General features: G+C 46.8%; 6 protein-coding genes across 6 annotated transcripts; 2 read left to right on the top strand and 4 right to left on the bottom strand.

The window, feature by feature from the left end:
• Positions 1-115: 115 nt before the first annotated feature.
• Positions 116-771, top strand: GGS25DRAFT_517714 (Oxo-4-hydroxy-4-carboxy-5-ureidoimidazoline decarboxylase; the record flags this gene model as incomplete). The annotated part of the gene is made up of 2 exons (XM_049263425.1): positions 116-631; positions 718-771. The coding sequence occupies 2 exons, from the start codon at positions 116-118 to the stop codon at positions 769-771; spliced, it is 570 nt and encodes a 189-aa protein (XP_049119583.1).
• Positions 772-908: 137 nt separating this feature from the next.
• Positions 909-2,809, bottom strand: GGS25DRAFT_102020 (uncharacterized protein). Its single transcript, XM_049255970.1, has one exon. It carries the CDS (start codon positions 2,647-2,649, stop codon positions 1,177-1,179), a length of 1,473 nt encoding a protein of 490 aa, XP_049119582.1. The 5' UTR covers positions 2,650-2,809; the 3' UTR covers positions 909-1,176.
• A 4,336-nt stretch (positions 2,810-7,145) lies between these two features.
• On the bottom strand, positions 7,146-9,224 carry GGS25DRAFT_517712 (putative MFS multidrug transporter; the record flags this gene model as incomplete). Its single annotated transcript, XM_049263424.1, has 7 exons — positions 7,146-7,875; positions 7,952-8,281; positions 8,352-8,368; positions 8,444-8,633; positions 8,697-8,820; positions 8,888-9,021; positions 9,097-9,224. The coding sequence occupies 7 exons, from the start codon at positions 9,222-9,224 to the stop codon at positions 7,146-7,148; spliced, it is 1,653 nt and encodes a 550-aa protein (XP_049119581.1).
• Positions 9,225-9,815: 591 nt separating this feature from the next.
• GGS25DRAFT_528762 (uncharacterized protein) lies at positions 9,816-11,685 on the top strand. The gene is made up of 3 exons (XM_049265221.1): positions 9,816-10,746; positions 10,828-11,171; positions 11,237-11,685. Exons 1-3 carry the CDS (start codon positions 10,087-10,089, stop codon positions 11,532-11,534), a joined length of 1,302 nt encoding a protein of 433 aa, XP_049119580.1. The 5' UTR covers positions 9,816-10,086; the 3' UTR covers positions 11,535-11,685.
• A 261-nt stretch (positions 11,686-11,946) lies between these two features.
• GGS25DRAFT_102004 (serine hydrolase FSH) lies at positions 11,947-13,070 on the bottom strand. Its single transcript, XM_049255969.1, has 4 exons — positions 12,868-13,070; positions 12,789-12,807; positions 12,625-12,702; positions 11,947-12,559 (listed from the first exon to the last, which is right to left on the bottom strand). The coding sequence occupies exons 1-4, from the start codon at positions 12,907-12,909 to the stop codon at positions 12,036-12,038; spliced, it is 663 nt and encodes a 220-aa protein (XP_049119579.1). The 5' UTR covers positions 12,910-13,070; the 3' UTR covers positions 11,947-12,035.
• A 488-nt stretch (positions 13,071-13,558) lies between these two features.
• Positions 13,559-15,502, bottom strand: GGS25DRAFT_473454 (UDP-glucosyl transferase family protein). Its single transcript, XM_049259533.1, has 2 exons — positions 15,251-15,502; positions 13,559-15,184 (listed from the first exon to the last, which is right to left on the bottom strand). The coding sequence occupies exons 1-2, from the start codon at positions 15,342-15,344 to the stop codon at positions 13,659-13,661; spliced, it is 1,620 nt and encodes a 539-aa protein (XP_049119578.1). The 5' UTR covers positions 15,345-15,502; the 3' UTR covers positions 13,559-13,658.
• Positions 15,503-15,860: the final 358 nt, after the last annotated feature.

Raw genomic sequence — 15,860 nt, 5'->3', positions numbered from 1 at the left:
CACTTCCACATACCATAGGTACCTACTTACCTGGTATATTCCTAGAATCTACACATATCCCGCCTCACTATCCCTTGTTCAAAACGCAGTACCAAACAATTTCTATCGATCGACAATGTCATTTTCTCCATCTTTACCATCCATCTCTTCTCTTCACGGTGCTGATGATAAGACTATCGAATCTGTGCTTGACTTGCTCTTTGAACCGTCTGCAGATCTACACGCACTCACTATTGCTGCGATTCGCGATGGCCCGCCCTTTACTTCATATTCAACCCTTATCGAGTATGTTGGTACTCTCATGTCTCGTTTAACGCAATCTCCAAAACCACCAAATGCCCAGGCCATGCTCCACGGCATCTTAGGTTCGCATCCGCGACTAGGTGAAAAGAAGGTCGACAGCGCTCAGAGCCGAGCCGAGCAAGCGCATTTAAACACTTCAGGCGCTTCTCAGGAAAAGGAAGAGGAAGCCGCAAAGCTCAAGATGCTCAATGACGAATATGAGACTCGATACCCCGGTCTGCGATACGTAGTGTTTGTTAATGGTCGAAGTCGTATCGTCGTGATGCAGAACATGCGTGAGCGCATCGACCGTGGGGATATCCAGCTTGAGGAAAAAGAAGCCATCCAGGTGGGTTAGGGCTTATTAAGCACGACATATACCCCAACTTGATATTGTTTAGAACTTCTTGAATTTACTAATATCCTGTTGCTTAGGCGATGGTTGACATTGCTTTGGATCGTGCCAAGAAGCTGGAGGCTCCTAAGTGAAGGACGTCTTGCCTTCACGTTCAGTGTTATTGCGCTTAACACTGAACCCTACTTGCCGGCCTAGGAAGGTACACAAGTCAATCTGTCATGAATATGATATCCACACATCCAATACAGAAAGTAAACAGTACATGGATGATCGTCTACTAGGTAAGTATACTTTAGGGGGCCTGTTTTCATTATCTCTTGTTGCCCGATATCAAATAACTCGATGCTACCATGAGAACGCAATAGGATTACATTCCTAAAGGTGACTTATCCGGTATGCCTGGATTTCACCTCATTTTGGTTTCCATCGTGTTCAAGACGCCAAGAGCAAAGCTGAAGTCAGCCATCTACCTGCCATCTAAATGATAATAGATGAATAAAATAAATATCAATATAAACTACACCTACGCTTGTGTTTTATGCCACCCACCTTATTCCATCAAGTTCGTCAAGGTATTCCTCATAAAAATGCTCTCCGCTAGCCGCCTCAATACTGCCATTGCCATCCTCTGGTGATCGCATACCAGCACCGAATAACACCCCGAAATCCGCATAAACGTCATCCAGGTCATCATCCGAAAGGTCCGCGTATCGTGTCTCAAGATCTGGCGAGGGAAACGCAACCCCATCATCCTCTTCCTCCTTTTGCGACGGTAGGTCGTGGGATTTTGGAGATGGACTCGATAGCAGATTCGAAGTTCTGTGAGGCCCAGTTATCGTTGCACTAGGATTTATTTCTTGCAAAGTACTCGCGTTACTCGCAAGTTCACTTCTAGCAAGATGAGTTGCACCAGGTATAGAAGAGTGGAACGCTGTCGTATGCGGCCGCCATGCTGGCAACATTGGATGGTCGTGTAGACTAGGCGAATGACTCGGGAACCGTCCACCCGTTGAACCATTTGAGGAAGTCACTAATTGCACACCGTGGCTCAGCAGATTGCCCCTAGCTGCCATACCGGCAATCATGGTATGGCCTCTCAGCACAGCAGCATGTCTCACACCAATCCGAACCCTATTCAAGATAGCAGCCTTACGGATGAGCGCACTTTGATGACCGGCCTTTTTAAGGGCTCCGATGGCCGCCAATTTAACGAATCTGCCCAGGACGGGTCCATCATCTCCGCTCTCCCGGTTGAGGATGTGTGTGGCAGGCCACGAATAAGGCTGTGAGAGGCGACTTGTAACGAGATGTAGTCGCAGTCGCCGCTTCTTACAAGGAACTCCACTAGTACCCGGCCCATCGACATCGTGCAATGCTCTTATTCGCTTGGTAGGGCGTAAGTGGAGCGTAGATGTTGCTACAAATGCCTCAAAAGGGAAGCAGAAAACTGTCGGCTCCTTCTCTCCACCACTTTGCCCTGCTGCATTCGGAAAGGTCATAAAAGATTGGATTATCGGAGACCTAGCATCGGCTTTCGAAGATGGCGGCGCATCGTTACTTTTGCAACTGTCGTCAGTACCTTCCTCCCCTGGGTTGTTACTAGTGGACTGCTGTAATACCCCGGGGGCAGAGATTGACTTCTTTGGCTCCGGTCGACTGGTTCCCTGGGGCTGTAACGCAGTAGCCAATGATGACTGGCAGGACTGCAGCTCCACCTGAATGCTCCTCAGCCCATTTCTACAAGTTCCTAGGTTAGGTTCGCTGTCACTGCTACCACCACTACAATTGCTGTTACAATTGCTACTCTCGCCATTCCCACCGCTTCCGGCTTTCAGGACTTGGAAAATGCTAGGGGGAGAACTTGGTGCGGATGCGCTGACCCGCAAATAACGTGATCGGCTCCCATTGCCGGCGCCTGGGCTGTTGTCCAAACGGCGCTCATGACGACTGGTCCAAGGTAATCCGAAGGTTTCCAGGAATGGCTGGTGAGCGCCTAACCTGACAACCATAGCAACCTACCCCGTGCCACTTTGGGTATGGGGGATGGTGGCCGTGGAACAAGCTGAGACGAGGGGATTTGCAATATGAGACAGGAATAGGGCTAGCTAGCTCAGGTAGGGAAGTATGTCATAATCGCAAAGGCGTTTGGTTGTCTGGCCACGAGTATTACCTTGGAAAGGTGGGATTCCTGTTAGAGAGTAAGATCAACTGGTATATTACAGCGGATTCCCGAGGCAATTTCCTAGCAATGGTAGAAAGTAATATATAATCGGCTGTTGTAGGTAGGCAGTTATAAATTATTCGATCAAGACTTTCAGAGACTTCGAGATCAGGTATTTGACCATATCCGGGGAAACATCAAGTCGAAATAAATATTGGCCCGGATGAAGCATGAAAGACGAAACCCAGCAACTTCCGTAAGCATAGGGATGATAGTGTATGGATTGGCTGGGGACCAAAAGCTTAATAAGAAATATGCGAAAGGAGGGAGTGGGAAGGTTGAGGTAGCTGGAGAGGATAGACGAAGTTGGAAGTAGAAAGATCGTCGTTTTGGTTTGGCCTTGTCTACATACATAACACAAGGTATGTATATTTTGTATGTTATGTACATATATATGTAGTGCTACCTTGTACTAACTACTACCTAGGTAGGAGTATGTACATATAGTAGGTATGTACTATGTAGGTATGCATGGCATGGAAGTATTTACGCAGTTTAAACCCGGGGAAATGGGATCCTGGTCCCAGAAAAATGATACCACGTACTAGGTAGGTAATAGGTATGGATGGGCATACGTAGTAGCACGCATTGGTTGGTGATGTGGACTTACAGATTGGAGATTTTTAACGGCAGACAATTGCTAGGTAGTTATGTATGGATGTCTTTTTCTGGGGGTGGAAACAGGACGATCCCGATCATTCTCCTTTTTGTTTGGTTTCTTTCCTTTTCGCTCTCTAACTGTCTAGGTATTCTGGAAGGATTCAAATTGCCAACTGCCAACCCGAGCGCACAAGAAAATGAAGAGAACGCAAATAATAGTAGATGATACCTACCTAGGAAGTACCTACATGCCCAGTGTACTATCTATGCAAGTGGTAATAGTAATATATGTACATCAGCCAGGCAGACTAAGCCGGGTTGGGTATATATCGCAGGCGAAAGCCTACATATGTACCTACGATATATGTAAGAATTGTATAACTCTACAAGATTGAAGTATGTATCTTCCCCAACATGCTGGGCTGGGGTTGGTTCTGCAAGTAGCACGAGGGCGCAGATCCGGCCGGCATGGGCTGTGAGCGAGGTAGCGCTAAACGACATAAGCCTAGATGCATTTACTGGGCCGTACTGTATGTACATAAATCCATTGTATGTAAGTAGCCAACTACACTACATGTACGTAGTGCCGAGGGGGCGGAAACAATGCAAGCCGGACGAATTCCATAACGTTCAGCAGATCACATACTATGTATGTAGGTACCTAGCATAATTCGAAGAAGCTAAGCTAGGCATTGTCGTCGTCAGCAGTCCGCGCACAGCGAGTTACATAAGTGCGGCTATAGGTACGGATGACGGTCAAATGACTGAAATGTTAGAAGAGCGATCGCTTCGCTCCGGTGGGATGCGGCGCTTAATGGCTAGGTACCTAGTAAGTAGGTAGGTATAGTTATGTATGTATCTTGTCCGACGTCGATGGTATTAACCTAACATGGTAAAGTAGATCCCTAGGCAAAGAGGTAGGACAAACCAGGTTGGGTTGGGTCGGAGAGCAGAGAGGGTTGGCCCCTTTCGCGTATCAATACACATGAAGAGTGTATCATGTGGGTGAAGATGTGAAGATGGGGTTGGGAACGTACTTTGGTGTATGTAAGTCGAGAACGAGAACATACGATCAGGAGGGCTTGTCAGTCTTTCAATGCTTCTCTTCAATGTTATTCCTCTGGCAAGTTCACCGGCTTTCATGGCGGCTAATTCCCTGCAAGGACGAAAACCGCAATTGCCCATTCCTCCTTTTCTGTACATCCTATTGGCTCTAGCAATACTGTGGCTGGAAAGACAGAAGTCACATTTCAAAGTTCCAGTTCAAGCTTTGATTTCAATTGAAGATTTCCCCACTTCTAAATCCCCGGACTTTACAACGAACGAGTCGCGATCCAGTATCAAGTACCTAACGGTCCTAACCTAGTTAAATACCTAGGGCAAGTAGCGAGACCCTAGGATCTGCTACCTTTCCCTTTTCAGTTTCCCCACACCTTGATCAACCCTGATTAACCCATTCCACCCCTGCACTTCCAATGGTCGTTTAAGCCCGCGTCCCCGCAATGTATGTACATACATGCCATTGTGTTGTAGATGTACAATACATATCTCGGCTCGGCTTAGGCAAACGACGGGTATTTGTTCTTGTACCTACCTACCTACCTACCTACCTACCTACCTACCTGCTGTTACTGTCGATGGTCCACGTTTCAATGTTCTTATAAGTGGAAACGGGCCATACCATTATAGGCATGTACAGTACTTTTACCAGTACTACGGACTACAGTGCCTACTAGGTTAGGTACCTACCTAACCACTACATACATGTACTATGTACTATTGCTATTGTGAATACCTTCAAAGTTGATCAGAAGATGACGGACCAGATTTCCCCAGTTCCTTCTCAGGGCAACCAATCGCTAGCCAGTCCACTGTCAGCGTCACTTCCAACGGTGAAAAAAATTCACAGGTCACGCGGTTGAAAAAGGAGAACGATAGCTTACAGGAAGAGATGCTGGAAAGGCAGAAAAGAAAAAAAAATAATCCAGATACGTACCTAGTACTGTAGATGAATGGTCTTGGAAGAGGAATGTTTCCATTTTGGCTTCCATCGACCTTCTCCCAATCAGACCCATGTCTATTCAACTAGAATGACAAGCGAATACGACGGGCTCAAGGTCCAGAAAGGTCACCTTGCAGCTTGCTGTCACTGACGCTGCTACGAGCTGCAGCTGAACACTCACGAAGAAGGATGAAGATAGTTATGTACAAACCTGTATCTGCATTGCCGGTCCAACGTAGCACTTTGCCCTGAGGGGGTGCTGCAAATACCACATACTATCCATCTCTGCCATGACCCAATTGATAAATATCAATATATACCTATGGATGTAATTATACCTAGGTAACCTAGGTATATGTACCTACGGAGTACCTGCTGGAATTCTTGCCTCTCTTGATCCAGATCACTGGGAATGTCTGAACCTGAGTTGAACAACCACTATAAAAAGCAAAGTTCCACAACTTACTGACTGACAGGTGTATGCGTATTATGTAGGTACCCGGGTTAGATTATCCGACGCAGAAGCTTTCCATCTACCTACCATCGCTGAGTCGCCGGGTCCCAAGAGATGCCTGCCGTGTTGCTAAGCTTTGAAGATCAAAATTCCCAAGAAGAGAATCATGCATGCGCATAATTGGGCATGAATGCCTTTTTACGTCTATAAGAGAGGCTAGACTTGCCTTATATAGCCGTGCCATATTGCGGTTATTCCGCTCCTATTTTTATATTGAACTATATTACTCATCGTCAGATAATTCTCACACTTTTCGTCAACATGGCAGTTTGTGCTGGGAGATACGTTGAGTGGAGCCCCCTTAAGCCTACCAACGAAACGGATGCCCCCCCCTTTTCTATGGACTAACTACCAAAAGACCAAACAGAAGCAACCTTATCGCCCTATCTCTGCTCAGGGTAGTTGAAAGCGTGCTTACTAAAGTAACCCCTTTAAAGGCTACTTAGGTACCTAGTTGTCATGTTTCTAAGCCTTTCTTTGCCTTTCGGATCGTTTCCTCCCCAAAGTCCTAGGTTAACTGAAGAGATAATAAGACGCACTATAAGTATATATATCTGAGACGATAAAAGCTTGATGATACGTAGGATATTACTAACCTACCTAGCAAATCACGTCCGAAACAGCTTAGTAACTTAGCATTGATCATGGATATAGTAACATATATCTGGCTATGGGGGCATTCTACGAATGACTCCTATTGAAGCTATTCGTTAAATAACGCAAGGTACCTGCAGGCTATCAGGTGCCCGCTAGATACGTACCTCTTACATGAATAAGTAGATAGTTACGTCTACCCAAGGGTTAGTTAAGACAGAGTCGATTATAAGGAAGGCTAGCCAGCACAAAGACGGTTAAATGTATATAATACCTAGCCTCTATGGTCTCCGGGGAGATGTTAGAGATCTTCGCGCAACAACTACGATGATCTGCTTCATCCAGGTTCTGCTGCATGATAGTTAGCAAGGAGAGCATGAGCAATCAACTTAAAGATCTTCTAAACTACAAAATGATATATGAGAATTTATTAAAGTAAGTTGAAGTGTATTTAGGAGAGCAATGGGTTATGTAATAGCCTAGACGAACTGCGCGTCTTGTTGTTGGAATTTCAATTTATGAACAGCGACCCTGCTGTAGGTCCACAGCAACTCTTGACGCAAGCTATTAGCCACTATGATTCCGTCATCTCTGTAAACATCGCTTGTTCCCCAAGACTCTCCCTCTTCTTTGACGACCGCATATGAGAGAACCAAAGCAAAACTGATGTGATGACGCTAAGCCCAGCAAATGCAATTAACCCCTTAAATTCCAAATTGAACCCGTCGCCGTACACCCGTCCAACTCTAGCCAGTTGATCGACGGTCAGAACCTGAGCTGCAGAACCCGAAGATGCAGAAATGGCTTGGATCTGCTGCGGACTCAGAAATTTCGGAAGCTCTTTGTTCAGTTCGGATTGTAACAATGACCCGCATATCGCCAACCCGATGCAGCCCCCTAGAGTTCGACCCATGTTACCAACACCCATGGCACCAGCCATATCTTTCTCGGGCACCTCTACCTTTAGCAGATATAGAAGGGTGGGTGTCATGAGGCCGAGACTCATGCCAATTATCACTTGATAGCCAAATTGAGCTCCTGGAACGTCACTGTCGACTGGGAGGGTACTCATCAGGGTGATTCCAATAAGATTCAAACAGCCTCCCAGAATGGTCAAACCTGGTGCCCAGTAGCGGTTCTTCCCAACCAGTGAGCCAGCAACTAGTGCAGTTGTAGGGGATACTAGCGTCAGGGGAAGAAGGAGAATACCAGCCCTCGTTGCTGTTTGACCGTTCACGTATTGGAACCGCTGTGGGATCTGAATGACCGGGACGTAGAAGGTGAAGCCAAGTAAGAGAAGGTTCCTGTTCAAAGAAAGGGGTATATCAGCCTATGCCATTGAAAGAGAAGAAAAAAAGAAAAAGGAATGGCCAAACTTACACAAACAACAAGATAACTACCGATCTCTTTAGGAGACCAACGGGAAACAAGCCGTCGGTGCTAGAGTGGCGATAGACCCACCACTCCCACGTTCCAAACACAATGAGCATGAAAACGCCGCTGACTAAGGTCCCGATAATAACACCACTATTCCAGTCATACTCTTTCCCTCCTTCTTGAAGCGCGAAGATGAGAAGGATGGCCCAAGCGAGGGACAGAAAAGCACCAATAATGTCCATGGTCTTCATCGACTTTAGGACTTGCTGGCCAGACTTTCCTCCTCTCATGAATCTGGCAATGATGGTAAATGCGACGGCGATTCCCGGGACACTGATCAAGAAGGTTAGCCGTGGGTTTAACTAACAAGCACTTGAGCGTCCCAGGAGTATGTAGGACTTACTTGAGCCAGAATATCCACTTTCAAGACACGAGATGTTAGCAGAGCCCCTGAATATATCTGGAACTAAAGTGACTGGGTTCGAAGAGACTTACACGCCATGTGCTTCGGTCGGATATCACACCCCCAAGAATGGGACCAAGCAAGCTGGCCAGTGCAAAGACGGAACTGAGGATACCTGTACATATTCCAAGCTTGTCCATCGGCACTACCTGCGCTAGAATGACAAACGTGAGGGAATACATGCCCGAACCGCCTACTCCCTGAAACGCTCTGAAGATGATCCTAAGAGATCGATGGTCTTAGTATGGTTGATTCTTTATGAGGGGACAAGGACATAAAGCTTACAACTGAACCATCGTCTTAGAGACAGCACAGGCGATGGAAAATATGCAAAAGATGACGTTGGCGGTCAGGAGAAGCCATTTGGTACCAAATGTGTCGCTCAGTTTGGACCATATGAGTATGAAAGCTATAGAGAGAAAGAGATATCAGTTGTTAGCCCAAGCTTTTGCGTATTAGTTGGATGACAACATTACCATTGAATGTTAGAAGATATGCAACAACAATCCAGCCAGCGTTGCTCAAATCTTGAAGGTCATTTGCTATGTGTATAAGAGAAGTGCTGACAATTGTCGTTTCAAGGGAACATAAGAAGAGTGAGAGCCAGAGTCTTGTGTTATGTGATCTTGTGTTAGTATAAAAGGACTCGGATGTATAGTAGATAATGAAAGTGACATAGACTGACCCTAAAATAACAAGGCTTAACTGAACATTGCTAAGAACCTCTGGAGTTTCCGGTGGATCCGTAGGGACCATGGCACTGTCGTCTGAGTGAGGTGTAGCAGAAGCCATTTTGGCCTCAGATTTGTCCATGATGGAAGTCTAATCTAGAGTAACTGATCTCTAAGCAGAAGAGAAAAAGATAATCAGCTCTGCTTGTACAAGCAACGACTTTGGTCTATAACAGAGAACCAAGAGGAGTCTTTGGAGAAACTACGGGTAGAATAGGAACTTGAAGTGGATAGGTAGCTACGCGTATGGCGCATGCAGTGCAGTTAGACTATCTCGCCAGATAGTTTCAAGAGAGGGAATAGAAACCGAGCATGTCAACTTCCAATAGGAATATTCTTCATCCTTCCGACTAGTACCTATGCCGCGTTCATGTTCTGGTACTAGGTAGACGTGGTATGCAGCATTCGGAATCGCGCATATACAATATACCTACCTACATACATACTAGGTAACAAAGATATTTGAAAGATCCATCGGTCCAGGGATCACAATCCAAGTTTATTAGGGTAGGACAGAAGGCTTAGTGCCATCGAACGATGCCCAGCCCATAACTCCCTTGGTAGGATTTAGGTAACATCAGATCCACGATCCTGCGCCGCACGTGGATATCGCCTAACTTATCAGCCGTCAGCCATCAGCCGTAGACCATGTCTATCTAGGTACCAGGTACATGATGCATGGCTTGTACATACATTGTAGATGATTCTCCGTTAACATATCAGATGAAAACGGCGATTCGTGTGATGCCTATTATAGTTAATGGCTACGACAAACGTACGACGAAAAAGGATTCATGTAAGTGGTAGATGGATATATTATCTAACAATTTGTACATGAGCACGAAGTGGCAGAATTGCCATCGCAGATGTTAACGCACACATTCATCCATCTATTGAAACCCACATCTCTCTTAAACTAAACCCCCTGAATACCTAAAATAATCATGACCTCAAATCACAGCACCATCGCAGCAGAGAAGCCCAAGCCTCTCCGCGTAGCAATAGTCGGTGCTGGAATCGGGGGTCTCGTTTTGACCCAGCTCCTGCGAGGAGACCCCAAGTTCTCCGTCACCGTCTATGAGCGAGGGGGCAGAAATGAGGAAGCCAGTTCTTTGACCGGTTTCCGCATTCTGCTCTCCAAGGAGATGCTTGCCGCACTGCGAAGCCAACTCCCAGCCGACGTAACCAAGTTGCTGGAGAAAGCTGTGGGGATCCAGCCGCCTCAGGGGCAGCACATTGCGCTGCTGGATCACAAGTGTCGGGTGAAGATCGGCATGACCCCTCCAGACTTCCGAGATGCAAGTTGTGTCTCGCGATGGAAGCTGAGGACCGCTCTGCTCGAAGGTCTGGATGAGGTAGTGCGCTGGAAGACTGAGTTTGAGTCCTACGAAACGTTGGAGAACGATGGTGTGAGAATTCACTTCACTGATGGAACTACCGCGGAATGCGACATTCTCGTGGGTGCGGATGGGGCTGGCAGCAGGATTAGAAAGCAGCTTATTCCTACTTCGAAGAGAGATACTCTAGGCATCACCGTCTTGTACTTCAAGATGCCTCTTACACCCGAGACTGAACTAATGATGCCATTCGGTTCAGGTTGTCTGGTGAGTCTTCCCATCTAACATGCTGTATTGCTATTACGAATTATGTAACCTCAGGACTCCCAGCTTACACTTACTTTCCAGGTCATGGGCCCGCGTAGCTCGATGGTTGTATCTTACTACAAGGATAAAGCAACCCCGCATGGACCATACAGCATCGAGACTCTCGATCCAGAGGGATCGTATCTTATGTGCGGGCTAGGCTGCTTCACGGATGAATTCATCAACAAGAAGCATCCCGATGAGATGACCCCTGAAGAACTAAAAGCCGATTGGCAAGCGAGGACAAAGCATTGGCACCCTCTCTTACGCTCATTGATCTCGATGACCATCCCCGAGTCAGTGTACGTCGCTCAAGTAAAGACTCAGCACAAAATGAAGCACTGGAAATCCCGGAACGTTGTCCTGCTAGGCGATGCCGCCCACAGGTGAGTCCTTTCCCTCTAGTAAGCTGACAGCTTTTACATGTATTAAATCTGACAACTTGATGAAGCATGACCCCCTATCTGGGGAAAGGCGCCACATCCGCCATCGCCGATTCTCTATCCCTAGCCGAGCATCTCAAGAAGTTGGATTCCTACCATGCAACCCCTCAGCTCCCAGCTGTGCTGGAAGACTACACGTCTGGCATGTTGCAGGAAGGATTCAAGATGCAGAAAAAGAGCAAGTTGGTCCATGATGTCGTGTTCATGGGCACTAACCCGTTCATGAGTCACTGCCGAAACGGGCTCCTTAGGTTTCTCGGGCTATTTGTTGGGAGTAGTGATGATCGAGGCACAAGGACGGCGTAGAAGGTGTAAGAAGTATCGATGGCTATTGGATACCAGGTTCTACTCATGTTTGCACAGTGTTTTCTCCTTTGTATTATGTCCTCTATATCATAGTACTTTCGTGTAATATTTCATTTTGTCTTGCTTCTAGTTAGTTACTCTATGATACCTCCTACCTTTAAATAATCTTATTACTATGTTAATTATTAGTCGTTTTCAAAACTAAGCCTTTGTAGACCTGAATAGCACCCCCGATGATGAAGAGAAACTAGAGTAGCTAAACATAAGATGAAAATAACCTTAACCAAACGTTTCTTCATAAGTTGATAGGCGTTGCTCATTCTAGAAATAACTTGAACTTCTCGTTTCAAACTTTCAAACTCACACTACGAAGTGGTCCCTAACCGTTCCAAATTGGATTAAATTATAGATAGTTGCGAATGCAGGTATATGACTACACTAGGCTAGGTAGGTAGGTAACCTAGTATATTACAATTCAAGCCCAAACTCATAAAAGGGGTTCTAATGCCCACACATAGCCCTCTCTATCCCCTTCTGCACAACCCTCGCCATATCCCTTGTAACCCCTATCGCTCTTGGGATATCATGCCCACTCGTATGCGCATACTCCAACCTTTTTCTTGGATCGCACATATTCTTCAAGTTCAGACTCTCCTGGTACGCGGGGTCCTTGAGCCCAAAGATGTGGACGGTGGGGATCTTTATCCGCAGGTTCTTGCGCTCGAGCTCCTGCGGGTCGATGCGGCTCCATTTCCCGTCTGCTTCGGACACGCTCAGGGCACTGCTGCCGCATATGAAGATGGCGAGGCGGAACGGGGGCAGGGAGAAGGGGTTGTGGGCTTGGTGGGAGAGTAGTAGGGATGCGAGAAGGGCTGAGCCCTGGGAAAAGCCGATGCAGCCGTCGAACGGGCCGTCCTCTTCTATGATGTTCCAAAGAAGCTCCAGGGCTTTTCGGTGTGTTGATGCTCCTAGGGCTGGGTCGTACCAGGCCTTATAGACTTCAGCGTTGAAGACCTCGTCAATTCCTAAGGAGGTAATGTTTAGATCAAGACTGCTATAACATGGAGTATAGATAGTTGTTGGTATATACCTGGTGCGGCTTGGACTTCATAGTCACCTTCGTAGAATTCAAAATCGTGGCTCTTGCCTAGCGCTCGCCGAAGGGGATCTAAGGTAATTAATTAGCGTGCGAGTCCTAGATGGAAGCTGCGCAATTCCAAGACGTTGTTATGAAATTTGAAGTTTTTGTAGTACCTGTCTGAGTTTCGAATATCTGCCAAGCGTGTAAGTGGTTAACAACAGCTCAACTTTATGATCAGTCTATTCAACGTACCTCGGCGCTTGTGCCCATACCATGTAAGCAAAGAAACCTCATTGTAATGAATTTTTTCTTTTCTTTTTTCTTTCTTTTTTCTTCTTGGCTTGGTAGATTTTCTAGGATCTGCTAGCCCACTAAAGAAGAAGTTATCAAGAAATTGAAGAAGGCACAAATATGCCAATTGGGAATGCGTCTGTCTAAGATCGAATGCTGAGTTATAGATGAATTATTACCTAATTACCTTATTCGTGGTCCCACTTCTTAGGTGAGAAGTTACACAGGAAAGCTAGTGTACCCAGGATACCCCTGCGTGGGATGCCTATCTCAAATTAGTATTACTGGAATAGGAATGTGGGTCATATCTCAAAAGGCTGAACTAGGATCTTAGTGGTGTTACCTGATTATGGGTCAGGGTTGGGTCGTCTTACGTAGCCCTACTCATTTATAGTACTAGGTAGTTACCTAGGTAGGCAGTAGTTAGGTATTTGGTATTTTGCATCTACTGATGCATCCCAAATCCTTCCAAGATCTAGAAAATCATTCGATTCGACAGGGCCGGAGTTAAGAATCCCCTCAATAATGGAGGACGGGCCACGCCGCGAGCTTGCCATAGGTAGGGCTAACACTAATCCTTCCCGGAAGCTGACAAACTTTCCGAAGAAATTAGGGATGTTCCAACGCCGTGCAGGCGCATATAGTATAACAACTATCTCGGTATAATCAGCTACTAGATAGGTAATAGGTAATAGTTGCAATATTGAGCTATGGAATGATGTACGTAATGTAATACCCAGGCAGAAAATATCCTAAACTCGTGCGCGAATTATCTTTGCTACCGTCCACCCGACATATCCAACCGTTGCAGCCGAAGTCACTGCGAGACACGCGAGATCCCAGTTCTGGACCCGCCAGGCAGACATCCTCGCATCTGCAGTCTGCAGGTGCATCGGGCGTCGCCTGTGCATACTTTCGCTAGCTGTGGCCCCAGGTGGGATCAAGCTGAAGCGATGGTCATACAACACCTCTTCGATCAAGTCTACTCCAAACTCCTTCTTTCGGCTGCATACGCGAGCAATATGGGCCATGCGCTGTACGTCCTGCCCAATCGTCCCATTATTGTCTTGTAGCAAGACGCGCGACTTTTCTAGGATTTCCATCTCTGTGAATCCAGCCTTATCCAGCTTCAGCCCCACCCCTGCCTCTAGGATGCGCAATCCGTTGAGCGGCTGGTCAAAGAAGAATCCTAGGCTCAACATGGGAGTCTCGTGAAACACAGCCTCGTTTACACTACTTCCTCCTCCGTGAGTCACAAACAAAACGGTTTCCTTGCGTGCAAGGATAGCCCGTTGAGGTGCGAAAGTCATGAAGAGCCAACTAGGGTTCAGGCCATCTAGGAGATCTCCCGCAAGGATATCGGTATGGGGAACTGCCTGATCGCGGTTGAATATGGCACGTTGTGTGTTATCTGCCGACCATATGATACCATCTATGAGCCCTTCGTGAAGAAGGTTTGCGAAGGCACTAACAAACTTTTCAAGATCTCGAGAAGGCACTTGAATATGCGTTCCAAACGAGACGTAAATCACTCGGTGACGATCCGCATAGAATTCCTCGAGAGGGGTATCAAGGGCTTGGTACTCTTCCGATAAGATGGGGCCAATAGGGGCGACAAGTGGGGGTAGGTCCTTAGGAGTTTCCAGTCCAAAAAAAGAATTGACTAGTACAAGATAGTCAGGCTTTTTCAAGATGGGCAGACTGTAGTTGAGTCCAGCCCTCCGGCGCATGTCTCGTACGAACTTGAGGTATGGAACAACGGCCGAGACGGCCCGCAGAGGACGTAATGCGGCACGGACCCTCGTCCACAAGGAAGCATGTTCACTAGTTAGTGCATCTACCTGAAAGCCAGGAAGTCCTGGGATATAGGATGCCCCAACCATGGCGTACGGCATCTGAGGCCAGACCGTGGCGATAGGAATACCAGTCTGGTGCTTGATATCCCTGACAGCTGAGTCGAGGAAGAAATCAGCTACAATCATGTCAGGCTTGAAAACCTGGCAGATGTCCTTTAGGAAGGAGTAATCGGAGGCCCAGAAGGCATCCACATTGAACTTTGGGCGGAAGTAGTCTCTGTAATCCTTTCTAATATCAGAAGTTTGCATCTGGAGATAGTGTGCCGCCTCAATGTCTGGATCCATAGGAGGGCCCATGGTGTAGACATCCGATATGAAAGAATACGAGGCGTTCTTGACCCATTTTTCCTGTCCCTTGTGGGTTGCGAAAGCTACGCGATGACCGCGGGCGGCTAAGATTCGACCCAATTCAAGGACAGGAGCTATATTGGGGGGAAGCTGTCAAAGAGAGTTGGATGTGAGCTGGGGTAGATAGGGCTTTTCCTGACCTGCATGGGTAAATCCTCCAGTTCCAACCACTAGGAGAACAGCCGTGTCAACGCCAGTCTCGTGAGCTCGGCTACCATCCGATATGAGAGCCATATTGCGTTGTATCTGTTCGAAATGAGCTAATCCTTTGAGCTGTCAATGACTTTCTTGGGAATATTCCGGAAAGCTGGAAAAAGGTGATGAGGGGGTGGAGGAGCTGGTCGCAAGGGAAGGATGGTATTTTTAAACAAATACATACCTAGTAGTACCTAGGTACCGGGTAGGTAGGCGTCTAGTGCTATTACACAACAGATGGTGGGACGATGCACCCCTGGATATAATATAATAAACTTCGAGTTGAAAGCTTTGGTTGGTTCTTACGTACGATGTACCTGAGTACTCTAGCTACTGCATAAATGATACTAGGTACCTAGTACTATGTACCTCAGCAGGTAGGTATATATGCAGGATTCAGTAAGGTGATATGACATACATATGTACATGAGTCCATAGTCTTTGTTGGTTGCATATTGCACGTGGCTTGGGGATGAAAGAAGCAACTGTAGTAAGCCGTAAGACTTCGATATTCGATGAAGCTGGGGTGCCATGTGCTGACAGCCTCAAATACTA

The sequence above is a fragment of the Hypoxylon fragiforme genome (genome assembly GCF_022984875.1).
Source record: "Hypoxylon fragiforme strain CBS 206.31 chromosome Unknown GGS25scaffold_2, whole genome shotgun sequence".
In the NCBI taxonomy this organism is placed as follows: Eukaryota; Fungi; Ascomycota; class Sordariomycetes; order Xylariales; family Hypoxylaceae; genus Hypoxylon; species Hypoxylon fragiforme.
This window is presented reverse-complemented; position numbering and strand designations above follow the sequence as displayed.

Excerpts from the sequence above, each read along its gene's own strand:
- GGS25DRAFT_102020 (XM_049255970.1), bottom strand. The coding sequence starts at position 2,649 with ATGGTTGTCAGGTTAGGCGCTCACCAGCCATTCCTGGAAACCTTCGGA.
- GGS25DRAFT_528762 (XM_049265221.1), top strand. The coding sequence starts at position 10,087 with ATGACCTCAAATCACAGCACCATCGCAGCAGAGAAGCCCAAGCCTCTC. Across the intron at positions 10,747-10,827 it reads CATTCGGTTCAGGTTGTCTG|GTCATGGGCCCGCGTAGCTC; the intron begins GTGAGTCTTCCC and ends CTTACTTTCCAG. Across the intron at positions 11,172-11,236 it reads CTAGGCGATGCCGCCCACAG|CATGACCCCCTATCTGGGGA; the intron begins GTGAGTCCTTTC and ends AACTTGATGAAG.
- GGS25DRAFT_102004 (XM_049255969.1), bottom strand. The coding sequence starts at position 12,909 with ATGAGGTTTCTTTGCTTACATGGTATGGGCACAAGCGCCGAG. Across the intron at positions 12,560-12,624 it reads TGAAGTCCAAGCCGCACCAG|GAATTGACGAGGTCTTCAAC; the intron begins GTATATACCAAC and ends TTACCTCCTTAG.
- GGS25DRAFT_473454 (XM_049259533.1), bottom strand. The coding sequence starts at position 15,344 with ATGGCTCTCATATCGGATGGTAGCCGAGCTCACGAGACTGGCGTTGAC. Across the intron at positions 15,185-15,250 it reads TGGAGGATTTACCCATGCAG|CTCCTGTCCTTGAATTGGGT; the intron begins GTCAGGAAAAGC and ends CCCCCAATATAG.